This window comes from Nannospalax galili, unplaced genomic scaffold (assembly GCF_000622305.1).
Source record: "Nannospalax galili isolate Female #2095 unplaced genomic scaffold, S.galili_v1.0 scaffold161, whole genome shotgun sequence".
Lineage (NCBI taxonomy): Eukaryota > Metazoa > Chordata > Mammalia > Rodentia > Spalacidae > Nannospalax > Nannospalax galili.
The window spans coordinates 29,782-46,639 of record NW_008348586.1 but is presented as its reverse complement, the minus strand read 5'-3'; the positions used below and the strand labels follow the sequence as shown (position 1 = coordinate 46,639).

At 43.0% G+C, this 16,858-nt stretch overlaps 1 protein-coding gene across 1 annotated transcript in view; it reads left to right on the top strand.

Moving 5' to 3' along the window:
* LOC103744062 (cytochrome P450 2C23-like) overlaps positions 1-16,646 on the top strand; it is a 25,620-nt gene extending 8,974 nt beyond the window's left edge. The window contains exons 3-7 of the mRNA XM_029569638.1: positions 9,433-9,582; positions 10,425-10,585; positions 11,095-11,271; positions 14,507-14,648; positions 16,420-16,646. Of these exons, the coding sequence (XP_029425498.1) occupies positions 9,433-9,582; positions 10,425-10,585; positions 11,095-11,271; positions 14,507-14,648; positions 16,420-16,631 (842 nt within the window). The 3' untranslated portion in view covers positions 16,632-16,646. The remainder of the gene's footprint in view (positions 1-9,432; positions 9,583-10,424; positions 10,586-11,094; positions 11,272-14,506; positions 14,649-16,419) is intronic.
* The last annotated feature ends 212 nt before the right edge of the window (positions 16,647-16,858 follow it).

Below are 16,858 nucleotides of genomic sequence, written 5' to 3'. Positions count from 1 at the left end.
AAATTATATTTTATAATATATATCATGATGAATAGGATAGATAATACAAATATGCAATTAAATATATTTTAAATATATGAATGTTCACAGTACAGACTCTAAAGGAAGTGAGAAAACATGGAGCTATTTCTTCCATGTGATGAGTCTCCCTAGACTTGGATGTAAAAGAGCTACCATTTTTTATGCTTTTGAATTCTGCCAATAAGAATTTGATAGAGCCCAGTGCAAACATCAGTCCTCTGATCCACAAGGTCTGGGGCTTCATCAGACATCCACTTTTTCCAGCTGAGAAGTTGCTTGCTGTTCAGATGGCTGAAGGCTAGAGTCCTGAGTGTAGGTGACTCTACTTGTAAGCCTAGCTCTGGTCAGGGATGGACTCAAAGGCAAAGGCCAACTGGGAGCATTGACTGGAACCTTCTCATCTAGAGAGTAAGCTTCTGCCTGGCTGTCTCCTGGATTTTCAGCCCGAAGCTCTTGCCCAGGACTCTTAATACCACGTGCCTGAGCAGTTTGGTGGGAGAACAAAGATAGAAGGAGGGGAACAAAGACTGATTGAGAAGACCTCTGTTCGCACACACAACAAAGGACTGAGTGATATTCCCATGGAAACCGCCATTATATTTAGTTAAAATATTCTTTCCATCGGCAGGAAACACTGAATATTTATGAAGATTATAATATATACAATTTGAGCACTTCCAGTTTTAGCTTGTAGAAGTGAAAAGCTGCAAAAATGCTGCTTTACTGACTGCACAAGAATAATAACACCTCCCAGAGGGCTGGAGGAGGGCCCAGCAGTCAAGAGCACTTGTTGCTCTTGCAGAGGACCTGGGTTCAGTTCACAGCACCCACCTCAGGGAGTCACAACCACCTGTAACTTCAGCTCTAGGAGATCCAACACCCTCTTCTGGCCTCTGCAGGCATGTGGTAGGCACTCATACACATATACACATACATACACACACAAATAAATACATTTTTATTTTTACTGCTTTTGTTTTTTTGTCTATTTTTGAGACAGGGTATCCCTGTATCCCAGCTAGCTTGGAATTCACTATGTAAATCAGACTGGCCTAGATCTCACAGAGATCCACCTGCCTCTGCCTCCTGAGTGCTGGGATTAAAAGCATATGTCACTGTGCCTGGCTATTTATTTTTATTTTATATGTATGATTGCCTTGCCTGTAGATAAGTACATCCATGTGTGCAATGACTGTGGGGGCCAGAAGAGGGTATTGGAACTGGAGTTACAGATGGTTGTTAGCTGCCATGTGGGTGCTGGGAACCGAACTCAGTCTCTGCAAGAGCAACCAGTGCTCTTAACTGCTGAGCCAACTCTCTAGCCCCAATAGCTATATTTAAAAATGTCGTTTTCTATTTTTAAAAATGCCAGGTTTGGTGGTATTTGCCTTTAATCCAAGCACTCAGAAGGTAGATGTCTGTGAGATCAAGGCTAACCTGGTCTGCATAGTGAGTTCCAGGCCAGCTGGAGCTACAGGGAGACCCTGTCTCAAAAACAGTAACAATAAAGAGACAAAACAAACAAACAGCCCAAAACTAAACCAAAAATAAACCAACTATCAGTAAACTCCCCCATCAAAGAACTAAAGTTTAGAGGCAAAGCACATAACATTTGCTCACCTAGGACAAACTTCTTCCCAGGACCTTTAAGGTGGTTAAAGCAGAAATGTTTAATGATTGTTAAAGGCTTATGTAGTATGAACTAGGAAAAATACGTGAAGACTGAATGGATGTCCTGTTGTGCAAACTTTCTCTCTGGGTGTGTGGCCCCCTACAAGGAGCATCAAGAACAATCCTGAGAAAGCTCACCATGGTGCTGGGGCCACACAGTGACACTGTTACAAAACAAAACAAAACCCTATCCATAGCCTCTTGCTGAACTCCCATAACTCCGTTTAGATCCACGTGCTCTGCCTGCCTCTGGGACAAAAGCCTTAAAGTGCTTAAGGAAAAGCAAGAAATCTGTAGCTAGAGGGCTCTGGTGACATTCCTGTATACTAAGGGGAGAGGCAGTAACAGGGAACAGGCTCAGCAACCTCTGGAGTACAGGCAAGGCCAGACCTCCTGAAACCTGGGGTCACATGCCTTGAGAAAACCAGAGGACATTCTTTCTCTTTTTACCCCTGTCCGGGGGGGGGGGGAGAGAGAGAGAGAGAGAGAGAGAGAGAGAGAGAGAGAGAGAATCTCAAAGTGCTATAAGAAATGAAAGCTAAGCGGGGCATGGTGGAGCAGGCCTTTAATCCCAGCACTCTTCTGGGAGGCAGAGGCAGGCTGATCTCTGTGAGTTAGAGGCCAGCCTGGTCTACAGAGTGAGTTCCAAGCCAGCTGGGGCTGCAGGGAGACTCTGTCTCAAAAAAAAAAAAAAAGAAAGCTATCATTCTCACCACGAACAAGTAGAGTTATCACCCCAGCCAAGGACACCCAGTGGAAGTAAAGGAAGAAGGGGAAACAGGGGAAATGTGGGAGAAATTAGGGACGCAGAACCAGATGGTTCGGTGTGAGGTGCTCTGGCCTCGCTGTGCTGTGCTGCCTTCTCTAATGTGAGAGGAAGCAATGCAGACAGGAGGAAAAAGCAGAGCTGTAGGCATTGCTTGAGGAGCGCCTATCTGGTAAGAAGGCATGGATGAGCGCTGCCAGAATCTAGCCCTGGGTGGTAGACTACTGTGAAAACAACTGTATACAGGGTACAGACAGACAGGAGAAAACCTTTAAGCAAAGCTTATATAGCCCAGTCTCTAGCCTGTATGACTTATCAAATAAGTGCACTGGCCAACAATGTGCTTTTTTTTTCTTGAGATGGGGTCTCCCTGAAGCTCCAGCTGGCCTGGAACTCACTATGTAGACCAGGCTGGCCTTGAACGCTGAGGTCCTCCTGCCTCTGCCTCCCAAGTGCTGGGATTAAAGGCGAGCGCCACTATGCCCAGCAACAATGTACTCTTATTTCTGGATATACAAACCTCTACAAGCAGCAGCCAAGCAGGCACCCTGAGTCACACCATACTGTTTGGTAGGGTCAGCTGTAGCTGCCAGGGACATGTGGTCATGGATGCCAGGAGCCGGGAGAGCCAGAAAGAGACTGCGGAAACCAGAAGCTGGATACACTGTGACAAAGAAGCAGCCAGAGCACAGCAGGCTGTGGAGATGGAGGCAGAATGATGGCAGCAGAGCTTGACCAGGAGATTCTCAGTGGCTCCCAGTCCCCCAACACGGCATCATCTACAGGAGAGCACAGGAAGTGGGCAGTGGAACTTGAGGCCGTCTCCTGATGCAGCAGAGGTAAACACAGGAAGGCAGGCCTTCCACACCCCTTGGACCCTGAGCTGTAGAAAGCCCTGTGTGGGAAAAGCAGTCCCTCCAACACCAGAGACAAGGTTGTCATTTTCTGGTGGAGTAGCATGGGGGCTGGAATCAAGGAACCCTGAAGAAAGTGGACTTCGGCTACAGGAATCCTTCTCACCTGCAAGGTCACTAACTTAGCTGGTTTAATTACTGAGACTCCGGGCACCCACCACCTCATCTGTGAAGACGGATACAAAAGACAGTCCCTGGGAGGGAGAAAACGTATTTTCTCAACTAGGAAGGAATCTGGATTGAGGTCATATACCTTTTACTTCACTTCATTATCTTTTTACATATTTGTATTTTTTAAAATGATACACGCTTTCGTACTTAAATTGCTCTGTCCTTGTCTCTCATTAGAAGAGGTTTGGTTGGCCTTTGTCTCTCCCGCACCTGCAGCGCACGATTTTCTCTCCCACTTCTCTTCCTGTAGCTCATATTCTTCCTCATTCTTACTTTACTCCCTCTTCCTGTTTCCTAGTCCCTTCTTATTTCGCTACTTAAACATTAAAACACTTAGCTCGGAAAATATAGCAACCACCTACAAACTACGGTTGTTTTGTTTTGTTTTTTTTTGAGACAGGGTCTCACTATGTAACCCTAGCTGGCCTGGACTCGAGCTCTACCTGCCTCTCCCTCCCAAGCACACGCGGAACTACATTTTCGGCAACCAGAATCTTAGTGCTGCCATCCCTGAACCGTAATGGCACACAAGTGAAGGACACAGTGTCTTCTATGCAGAGGAGTGCCAGGATTACCATCAATCATTATGTCTGTTACTGTAGTCTGTTTCCCCTACATAACAGTAAGGAACATAAATCCAAGTGAAGACACCGCACCGGGAGGATGCACATAAAATAAATCGGGCAAACAAGGATAGTAGGAAGACTAGTTTTGTTTTGAACTCTATCAGATATGAGGACAGCTACTATATATTAATAAAGCGAATAATTCATCAGGAAGATATAACAATTGTAAATATTTACACAATGAATGTTGGAACTCCTAATTTCATAAGCATAAAGGACATGAAAGTTCATAATAAGCTGCATTAATGAGAGACCAGCATCACTGAAGTTAAACTAATGATGCATCTTATGTTCCTAGAAAAACAGGAAGCCAATCAAATGCAGTAGATGGTGATAAATAATAAAGATTAGTCCAGAAGTTGATGAAATAGAGACTAAAAGAACATATAATCACTCAAAGATTCGGTTCTTTGACTAGATTAACAAGATTGACAAACTAACCAAAAGAAAGAGGTCCTGACACAGAAATACAAGCACATTCACGTTCACTGCTTTACTGTTCAGAATAGCTAACAAACGGATCCAGCTTAGATACCCATCAACAGATGAGTGGGTAAGTCCAATATAGCACGTACGCACATGCAATTTTACTAAACTGCAAGGAAAAATGAAATCATGACATTTGCAGAAAAACAGATGGAATTGGAGATTATAATATTAAACAAAGTATCCCAGACTTAGAAAGACAAATACTGCGTGTTTCATCTCTTATGTGGAGCATAGATGTTAATTTTTTTAATTTAAAAAAGTTTGGTGTGTGTGTGTGTGTGTGTGTGTGTAGACAGAGAGAGAGAGGAGGGAGGTGTGCCTGTACGCCACGGTGCATGTGTGGACATCAGAGGACAATGCTGTGGAGTCATTTCTTTCCTTCCACTTCCACTTTTACTTTCACTCACACACACACACACACACACATGGGTTCTGGGGGTTGAACTCAGATTATCAGGCTTACACAGCAAGCGCCTTTATTACTGAGTCATCTCACTGACCCTAGACTTTTATTTTCATGTGTATGTATGTATGTATGTGACGGGATATAGGCCATTAATCTAGAAAAGGGACCATGAGAGGGAAAAGGAGGTCTCACTGGAGTATTGGGATGGAAAAAGAGTAACAGAATACATGTGCTGTGAAAGCTCGCTGTGCTGGCAACATTTGTCAGCTTGACACAGTCTATAGTCACCTGGGAAAAGGGAGCCTCAGCTGAGGAATTGCCTCCATTGTACTGGCCTGTGGGCATGTCCATGGGGCATTTTCTTGATTACTAATTGAAGTAGGAGGGCCTGGCCCACTGTGGTGCCAGTTGTTTGGCAGGAGGGCCTGGGTTGCATAAGAAAAATAATTGAGCAAGCCAGAGGAATCAAACCAGTAAGCAGCATTCCTTCACCGTCTCTGCTTAGGTTCCTGCCTCGGCTTCCCTCAAGGATGGACTGTAACTGTAAGCTGAAATAAACCTGCTCCTCCCCAAGTTGTTTTTGGTCAGAGTGTTTTATCACAGCAATAGAGAGCAAACTAGGACAAGGCAGAAAGAACGCTACTGGGAGGGATGTGGGAGCTGATCAGAAGGTGGAGGGGTCGATGTAAACAAGTGTATATTAAATGTCATAATGAAACCCATTACTTTGTATGCATAATTTTTCAAAGTAATTAAAAATAGAAGGATCAGAAAGGAGCTCTCTTGGCTTCTCACCATTTTATCTATCCAGGTTATCTGCCTGTCTACCCATGTTCCCCTTTCTTCCTCTGATGGGAAATTCCACATGTGCTCTAGATCCAGCAGCCTCTCACTCTCCAAGGATGTCACATCTGTGGAAATGCCTTCTCTATCCAGGATGACCCATTCCTGTCTGTGCTCATCCTGACAGCCATTCCTTTCCTGTCTCACATTTCACATGGCCCTGTTTAATAGCCTTGCAAAGGCTACAGATTGAACGTCCCACTTTGACAGGTGGCTTCTTGGTGAGATGCTGCATTATGGCATGGAGATACCTTAACAAAAACAGCCTGACTCTCAGCATCCATTCAAACCAAGAGTGGGGCCCAATCTGAGAACTTACTTCTTCAGATTTCTCTCAGAACTGTGCTCTCAAAGGCCTTGCCTCTCTCCTTATAGAAACAGTACATCCAACATGATATGGAGAAGAAATGAAAAGCCTTATCAGAAATAGATTTTCCCTTTCTGATCTCTACTGACCCAGAGCAGCAGGACCACAGACAGATGTTATCCATCTAATCCCACCTGTTGTCTACAACAGAAATGGGGTAATTTGTTGCTTTCCAAACACATCCATGATTGTAGCGTTTGGTATTTTCCTAACATGCTTGCATGCGTAAACACACACACACACACACACACACACACACACACACACACACACACAGAGGAACATTACCCTAGATGGGGGTAAGGAAAGGTCACAAAGGATTAAAGGTATATGTTTACATTACATAGTAAGTAACCTAGTAAGTTTGTTTACATTGTAAACAAGCTGAGATAGTGTTAAATGATCTCAAAACATAAGATAAGCTTTGGTTACAAGGTTAGGTAAAATTTCATTTGTCCAGAAACCTCACCCTGACAGGATCAGCCACAAGATATGATGGTGGGAGATTAGAAACAGGAGAGACAACGCTGGGAACTCCTATGAGGCACCTGTCTTCTGCCTCTCTAGCTCCTTCAGGATGGTCCCACTGAGTTCCAGTGATACCAAGGCCTCCTTTTCTCCCATTAGAAATTGGAAGCAGCTTCCAGTGACTGACTGGGTTACCTCGCTGCCCTGCCTTAGCTTGTTAGCATTTCTATCACCTTTAAAACAATCCTCTGGCCAGACACAGTGGTGTGCACGTCTAATCCCAGCACTCAGGAGGCAGAGGCAGGTTGGTTTCTGTGAATTCAAGACCAGTGTGGTCTTCTAGTAAGTTTCAGGCCAACTAAAGCTATATTTTTTGTCTCAAAAAATAAACCAAAACCAAACAAACAAAATTCTCCAGGTTAAATGATTTATATTTTAAATATTTATAGAGGTTCTGTCTTTTAGATTGAACTCTGACTGATAAACTTGCTCTCAGAAGAATCCTTCCTGGGAACCTGCACATATTCCACAGGCCCCTGGCCACTGCCTATGCACACCTCCCTCCTAGCTGCCACTTCACTTCTTCTTTAATCGTCAAACTTCCCCAAAAGACATTCCTAATGCCTTTGGAGAAATCAGCAAAGAGAAAATTATATGTAAGCAAGACTGCTCATCGTGATAATCTTCTCAGAGTCCTACTTGATATATAGATCAATGAACACTTATTAAATAAACAATACCAAAGCATATACAAAATCCAAATTTCCAATTTCAGGAGTAAGTAATTTTTCCAAATGTATACTTACCTCTTTATTTAAAGGTGTTATAAAAGTAGCATTAAAATTTGAAAGATTGAAATATTTTTAAAGTTAAATAATTACTATTATAACAGTTAACATTATGAGTACTTTCTACTTTTTTTTTTTTTTAAGACAGGGTCTGGCTGACCTGGAATTCACTATGTGGACCAGGCTGGCCTCAAACTCAGAGTGCTGGGATTAAAGACATGCAGTAACCTGCCTGGCAGAATGTGGTATATATCTTTTATGCTATCTGTTGGGTTATTTGTATAAATCCCTAGGAGATCAATTGATTGAGAAAAAGACAATTTTTATCACTTTTGCAGCAAGTTCTGCTTTAATTTTAAAATATGCCATGACATTCAGAATGACTAAACAAAAGCAATTTTGCCACAAGTTCGATTGCTCTGGTGACTATAATTCCTAAGTGTTGGCTAATTTGGTAGATGAGGAATGAATATTTATATAATTATGTACAGACTGTCTTTGGGAAAGGTATGAGGTCATCATGTGGCATCAGAACTATTTGGAAGAATGAGCCAGCCACTTAGCACTATGGAGACGAGCACCTGGAATGGACATAACACAAGAAAATTTTTGTGCTACCAGGTCGAAAAAAAAAAAAAATCAATGCACCAAGAGGCAAGAGTGGAAACAGGACCTCTGACTGAGGACATGGGCAGTATTTAAAGGCAAGGTGTTTGAGCTGGTCCTAAAGAAGAGCCCGAAAGTCAAAGCACAAATAGGGCAGGGGCAGAATTGTCACCAAAGGAGAGAATGAGCAAGAGGAGGTCGCCAAATAACAGCTGAGCTCAGCGAAGCTGTGATCAACCTCGGCTCTCGGAGTCAGAGTTGAAGAGACAGGATGGCCGACAGGTTGATTTTAATGTCAGCATTGTCAGTATTACTCAAAATTTGATTTTGGATAATTTAGAAACTGGGGATTTAAAAAAAATGAGAAAGGAAACTGCTCTGGCGATTACTGTGGTGTAGATGTGGTTTGTTCTCAAGGATGTATTTGTTAGAAACTTGGTCCCCAGGTTGGTTTGTTTGTTGATTGATTTATTTTTCCTAACTTGTTTTTAATCTTTTTGAGACAGGATCTCCTTGTGGCCACAGCTGGCCTGGAGTCACTATATGGAGACCAGGCTGGCCTAGAGTCACTATAGAGACCAGATCTTTTTGAGACAGGATCTCCTTGTGGCCACAGCTGGCCTGGAGTCACTATGGAGACCAGGCTGGCCTGGAGTCACTATATGGAGACCAGGCTGGTCTAGAGTCACTATAGAGACCAGGCTGGCCTTGAACTCACAGAGATCTGCCTGCCTCTGACTTCCAAGTGCTGGGACTAAAGGCATGCGCCACCACAGCTAGCTAATTTATTTATTTTTATTTTTACATATACGGGTGTATTGCCTGCATGTGTATAAGTGCACCTATGGTGTGCAATGCCCACGGAGACCAGATGAGGATGTCAGAGCACCTGGAACTGGCGTTACAGATGGTTGTTAGCCACCGTGTAGGTGCTGGGAACCGAACCTGGTCCTCTGTAAGAGCAGCCAGTGCTCGTAATCACTGAGCCATCTCTCCAGCCCCCCATGATAGATTTGGTTGTTTTAAACAAAGCAAGACAGCAGTTCCCTCCACAGTTGGGACTATTCTCCGTCTGCCAACAACCACTTTTGGACATTTCTGTCCCCTTCTGAGCAGAGGTTAGATTGTAATTTCTTCATGACAGTCATGTCAGCTGAACCACACACCATGTACTGCAAGCTCTTAGCCCCAGATAAGAAGAACTAAAAACAGTCAGGGTAGAACAGAAGAAGAGCTCTAGGGAGAGTTGAGCTTTGTGATGCAAAATGCCTTCCTGCTCTTTGCCTCTTTTTCTAGGAATCGTTTTCAGTCATGGACAGAGGTGGAAGCTCATGCGACGCTTCTCCCTCATGACGCTGAGGAACTTTGGGATGGGGAAGAGAAGCCTGGAAGAGAGGGTGCAGGAGGAAGCCCAGTGCCTGGTGGAGGAGTTACGAAAAACGGAAGGTGGAACCCACCCTCTATCCCTAATCCTTGCTCTTCCTTTGGAGCCACTTGGTGCAAGATCTGCCCTTCTATGAGGGAGATAGCTGGGGTGGGGGAGTCGGGGGAGGGGGGCAATCCTTCAAGCTGCTAGTGAGGGTTCTCCAATGCTCTCATCTGGATTCAATTTTTCTAACCTTGGCACTTACTAGATGTGTATACTTGGACAAATTAACTTTTCTAAGATCCATTTTCAACATTTGAAACATCAGGCTACAGATTAAACCCAGTAGAAAGATTAATAATATAATAAGCAAAACATTTGCTCAGTATTCAACATATTATAAGTGGTCTGTAATATATTAGTTGTTGTAATATATTAGATCCCAGCACCCACATGGTGGTTAACAACCATCCATAACTCCAATTCTAGGGGAATCCAATGCCCTCTTCTGATCTCCATGGGCACTGCATGACACAAGTGCACTTACATACATGCAGGCAATACACTCATACACAAAAAAGTAATAAATAAAATATTTTAAAAATACTATATAGAACATATAGTGCCTCATGCTATAATAATAATGCATATGCTAACTGTGTATATATATATATATTATATGCAGTTAATATGGCTATAAGATGCTTACCTTCTAGTTAGAGGAAGTTCTGAAAAGAGGGAAGGCCAGTTCTTGACATCCTAATGCAGGATGATTCATATTGTCAAAACTCACATTAAGGGGCTGAGGCTGTAGCTCAGTGGTAGAGTACTTGCCTAGCATGTGAAAAGCCCTGAGTTCAATTCTTAGCACAGCAAATGACAGTAATAAAATCTAATGTTAGAATTTTTCTTTCCCGCGTAGCTCATCCCTTTGACCCCACCTTCATCCTTGCCTGCGCTCCTTGCAATGTGATCTGCTCCATCCTCTTCAATGAGCGTTTCCAGTACAAGAACAAGTCATTCCTTACCCTCATGAGCCTTTTAAATAAAAATTTTTATGAAATAAACTCTCTGTGGTGCCAGGTAAGACCTGTATTTGTGACTGTCTCATTGGTCTCCTGGTAGGAGTTTCCTTGACATATCCATGAGCAAACATAGGTTTTGTGCCCCTCCCTCTATGTATGCTGAGTAAATAAGTAACACAATTAGGGAAGCTTGCCCTCTGCTTACCCCAACAATTTTACTCACAGAAAAGAAAAAAGGAGTGGGATGGGGTTTCCCTTAACGGTAGAGCATTTGCCTAATGTTTGTGAGACTGTGGATTTGATGACCAGCACTGCACTAAAGAAAGGAAAGACAGCAGGCAGGGAGGGACATTCCCTGTCATTTCTGTTTAAGGCCCCTCCGCATGTTTCCGTGCTCTCTGCCTCTGGGGTTGAGCAGAGGTGGGAGAACAGGAGATGGACAAGGATGCAGTTCTGTGTGTGTTGTTCACTCTTCATTCTGTTTTCTAGATGTGTCACTCAAATTCTCTTGTCTCTTCAGAAATGAATTTCTGTTGTATTTTTGTGTTTGCTTGCTTCCATTTTTAGATGTACAATCTGTGGCCCAAATTCATGAAGTATATCCCTGGGAAGCATAAAGAATTCTCAAAAAGAGCTAATGATATTAAAATTTTCATTCTGGAAAAAGTGAAAGAGCATCAGAAGTCGCTGGATCCTGCTAACCCTCGGGACTACATTGACTGTTTCCTCAGCAAGATCGAGGAGGTACAATACCTGCGTGGTCTCTGTTATGTTATCTTCTAGCCCTCTATGGAAATGCAGGCAAACTCATACCATGCCGGACAGTCTTGGTACTCTGGTCATTTATGGCATGATGGATAAAGGATTCGAAAGCAAATGCACTATAAATTAACCATAAGTGGTTTTATGCATACCGAGTAACAACTACAGCATAGCTACTAGTCCCCAGAGTGCTGCTGAATGTGAAGCACCATCATGATGGAACAATTAAGTATAACTGTATAATTACATGTAAAGCTCCAACTCTGAAGCACATTTTTGAGCCCTGTAATATTAGCATTGTTCATGTAAAATTGCCTCAAATATATAAATGAAAAAGTGCCACTCCATATATCATACATATGCATAGCATAGCAAGCATTTAGTTGATAATAAACTGTAGCCTTAACCTTTGGGAGGGCTGGTTTGGATAGCCAGGATTCCCTAGAAAACATATCCAAGGAAAGATCATGGATGTCCCTTCTACGGCTCATAAATGTGCTTGGAATCAATTAAGGTATTCCAGTTACCAAGGAGGTCCATTGTAACAGCCTGTTCATTCTGATGAGTGAATCAGGGGGACCAATGTCTCTCTAGAAAAGTCATACCATGTTATTAATTCAGTCACTTAAAATTTTTACTTAGTTCACGGTATTTATCAGACTTGCTCAGTATATGGAACAAAAGAGTAAATCAGCTAATGCCCTGCAATATTCTTTCACAACATTTGTCACTATTTAATGGACTTCTTTATCATCCACTACAAAGCATATACTCCAAAAGGTCTAGGGTGGTGTTATTTTCCATACCTTGTGTCACTAGCAAGGAGCACAGTGCCTGGAATATTATAAAAAATCTTGGAATACATTTAATAATTAATTTGCCTTAATAGAGTTCATAGTCTGATGGTAAGGTCATTAAAACAAACAGTAGTACCAATCCAGACACAGTGGTACAGGCCTGTAATCCCAGCACTTGGGAGGCTAAGGCAAACAATAGGTGAGTTTGAGGCCAGCCTGAGCTATATGTTAAGTATCAAAAATAAATAAAATAAAAATAAACTGTAACAAGCTTGTCACAGCAGTAATAAGCCAGGTACAGTGACATGCACCTGTAGCCTCAGCTACTCAGGATGATCATTTGAGCCCGGGAGTTTGAAACCAGCCTGGACAACATAGCAAGACGCTGTATCCAACCAAACAAAGCAAAACCAAACCAGAACAGTCGGTATTTCAGTGTCTAGATCTCAAATCATTTCTTCTCCTCTGCTCTCCACCTTTGTTTTCCTAGATGACATCACTAGAAAATGGGTAGAAATGTTTGAAATATTTCGTTGTATTCTGTTCTAATATTAAATCTTTATCACCTAAGTATCTACAATTTGGGTCATGCTAAGAATTAAATTATACAATGCAGTACATCCTATTTAGTTAAAAACAGAGAATATCAGTATAATATATATTGGCATTTTTTTCTCTTCAGCCCTCTCTTCTATAAAAATGTTCACAACAAGCCACACCTTTAATCCCAGCACTCAGGAGGCAGAGGCAGGTGGATCTCTATGAGTTCAAGGCCAGCCTGGTCTACATAGTGAGTTCCAGGACAGCTGGGGCTACAGGGAGACCCTGTCTCAAAAAGACCAAAAAAAAAAAAAATTCACAACAATCGATTAGACGTTTGTCATTGAGGAAATTATTCTAAAGATTTATTTTTTAAAATTATGTCAATATGTATGTATCTGGGTGTGGATGTGTGCATGTGCACGTGGATACCCACAGAAGCCACAGGCATTGGATCTCTTTGAGCTGGAGTTATAGGTGGTTGTGAGCTACCTGATGTGGGTGCTGGAAACCAAACAGGTTCTTTGGAAGAGCAGTACATGCTCTTAACTGCTGAGCCATCTCTCCAGCACCAAGGGCGAATTATTTTAAATACCCAGTGTTCTTGATTCCATTTAAAAACAGTATGGATTTTAGGTAGGAAGTCCTGCTGAAAACTTTGGACTTCCAAAGGCAGACATCATCCGATTTCTAAGCCAACAGGAGGCATGTGGTAAACCTGGACAAACTTGATTCCAAGCTTTAAAAATTATGTTGATTTTTAAAACAAAGTGCCTCACTACTTTCCTCAGATTTAAAAACCAGTCTATTAAAAGCCACCAAAAAGCAATAATAAAAATAGTCTAAATATAGTAAGATATGGAAGGTTCTATTAGGTTAAGTATTGTTATATCATCAAAATTCTGTTCATAGAACAAATTCTGAGTGCCAGGTATTGTGATAGGAGCTGAGGACCAAGCAAAGAATATTTCATCTCTATTATTTGTGTGAAGTCATTTGAAAATAGAACCTTACTCACCATTTTTAAGTCCTGGATCCGTTTACTTTCTAAATGGCTGGTAGATGCCATGTAAAAAATTATGGTTAGCCAGGCATTGTGGTGCATGCCTTTAATCTCAGCACTTGGGAGGCAGAGGCAGGTGGATCTCTGTGAGTTCGAGGCCAGCCTGGTCCCCATAGTTCCAGGACAGCTGAGGCTATGGGGAGACCCTGTCTCAAAAAAGACCAAAAACAAAACAAAACAAAATTATGGTTAAAAATGTCCAATTTTAGCAGCCGGACATGGTGGCACACGCCTTTAGTCCCAGCACTCTGGAGACAGAGGCAGACAATTCTTTGTGAGGTTGAGGCCAGCCTGGTCTACATAGCGAGCCCCAGGCCAGCCAGGGATACATTGTAAAGCTTTGTCTCAAGAAAAAAAATGCCATTAACAATAGTGAAAATTATATGAAAGCCAGTAGGGCTGGATAGAAGGAGGAAGCAGGCCAGTCATACACCATGACCTCCTCTGCTCTGTGTTCAGAGCCTAGAACTAGAACTAGTCTTTTTCAATAAATACTATACAAGAGTATGTCGTTCACTGAGTATCTGTATATGTGAGGCACTGTTCTAAGAGTTTCCTGCTCTTTAACTCTTTCAATCTCTGTAAAAGCCTAAAAAACTAAGAAAAGAGTTGGGGTTAACGCAGCGGGCCACACAGCTGTGCCTTGGTTAACCTGGGATTTGATCCCAGAAGACACAACTTTGCGACCGATTGCTGCATTCTCAGTACTACAGTTTACAAAATGAATCTTGTTCACAGTAGAATCTTGTGTGGCTATGGAAGTCTGTTAAGCCATCGCCTTCTCTTTAACCCTTCTCTTTACCTCCACCACCTGCAGGAGAAACACAACCCGGGATCTGAATTTGGTTTGGAGAACTTGGTAATCTGTGGGTCTAATTTGTTTGTAGCAGGCACTGAAACAACCAGTACCACCCTGAGATACGCACTCCTGCTCCTCATGAAGCACCCAGAGGTAGAAGGTACAGCCAGTGACCCAGATGAGAACTTGGTGTTGGAGGAGGGTGGGGTCTGAGATGCTCCTCTGGCTCTAGGCTGCCTCACTGAGCATCATGCTTGGCTTTTGAGGACAGAATAAGGTCTGATGATGCTGATAAAGAAGAGACATTTAGGAGCTAAAAGACTTCCATTTAAGTTCAAAAATAGGAGCGGTGCATGATGGTGCACACCTTTAATCTCAGCACTCAGGAGGCAGATGCAGGCAGATCTCTGTGAGATTGAAGTCAGCCTGGTCTACACAGCGAGTTCCAGACCAGCTGTGGCTACAGGGAGACCCTGTCTCAAAATAATAAACAAACAAATAAATAAATAAATAAATAAATAAATAAAAAACAGTTGCTTCTGAATCCCTAGTTTTACATGTTATGAAGGGCCAAAGAGCCCTGAGTGAAAGTCAAGTTTCCATGCAGGAATTGCATCCAGATCTGCATATTGAAGACTTCTATTTTCCCACTTTAAAGTTTATTTCATTCCCATATATTAATTATACATAGCAATGGGTTTCATTATCACATTTTATTTAAGATTTATTCTGTTATTTTTAATTTTGTGTATGTGAGTGTGTCTGTGTGTGGTATGTACACATGTGTGCTGATGCCTTGGAGCTAGTCATAGGAAGTTGTGAGTTGCCTGTTACGGGTGCTAGGAACTGATCTTGGGTCCTCTGCAAGATCAGTATGCACTCTTAATCACTGAGCCATCTCTCCCCTCAGTAAGACATTTCCATATATGTACACGATGCATTTTGATGATATTCACTCCCTCACTGCCCTCTCTTACCCACTCCCACCCCTGCTGATTCCCTTCCTGCTCCCAGCTGGTCCCCCATTGCCTCTCCTACTTTCATGTCTTTTAAAAAATATTTTATTTATTATTTTTATTTTATGTGTATGGGTGTATTGCCTGAATGTGTCTAAGTGCACCTGAGTCCCGCAATGCCTGCAGAGGTCAGAAGAGGGCATTGGATTCCCCTGGAACTGGAGTTACAGGCAGTTATTAGCTGCCATGTGGGTGCTGGGAATCAAACACCCCCCACCCCACCCCCGCCTTCTGCAAGAGCAGCCAGTGTTCCTAACCTCTGGGCCATCTCTCCAGGCCATCTCTTTCTTCTTTATTGTTTTGAGTTATGAGTAAATTAGGGTTGCTGACAGGAGCATAGGTGAGGGGAAATTTACAGGAGCACAGGCAGTTTATCAGGCTACATCACTGAAGAAAATCTCCCTCCCTCCCCCAGCAACTATTAACTGCCCATAGATCCTTGGAGAAGGATGGATCTCAGACTATAATTCTGAAGTGAAATTCAAAAATGAATGTGTAGCTTGTGGCCATGGCTAGATAGTCTCAAGCCTATTTGCAAAGCACAAGCTGTAGGAGGTCTGTATTTACATTGCTCCACAGAATGATGTTTGCCAATCCCACAAGAGAGTGAGAGCCTTGATGGAGACGTTCCTGCCAGAGTAAGGGTCAAACATTTTCCCTCTATAGCTGTTTTGCTAGGAATCATGTGATGAGCCATGGGTCCTTTTCTAACCAAAAATGCAGCTGTGACCATTCCTGACCCTATCCTTTGTTTCCTTCAGCCAAGTCCTGGGGATTTGCAGCCAAACAGGGCTGCCTAGCAACACGCCTTTGACCCTGAAAGCCTCTAGGCCACTTTCTGTCACTGCCCAAAAGCATTTCCAGGTCTCCTAAGAATACAGCCCAGGGCAGCACTCACAATTCATGTCTCTGCAGCTAAAGTTCACGAAGAACTCGATCGAGTGATTGGACGCCACCAGCCTCCCAGCATGCAGGACAAGATGAAGCTACCCTATATCGACGCTGTGCTGCATGAGATACAAAGATATATCAGCCTCCTTCCTTCTAGTCTGCCCCACGCTGTGATCCAGGACACAAAATTCAGACAATATGTCATCCCCAAGGTGAGATGTGTTGGGGAAAGCTGATTGGGGTAGAAGAGGTCACTGCTGGTGCCTGGAAGCAGCTTCTCAATTCTGTTGCTGGAAGAGAGGCAAGTGAGAGTCACCAAAAGAGTCACACACAGGCCAGAGTCAAGCACCCTGAGCCTGGAATCTGTGGCCGCCTTGGCAGTATATCTGCAGGCCATTCTGTCACCTCTGGGGCCTTGTCTCAGCCTTCCTAAACCGTGGGAGGCTCATCTGAGGCTTCCAAG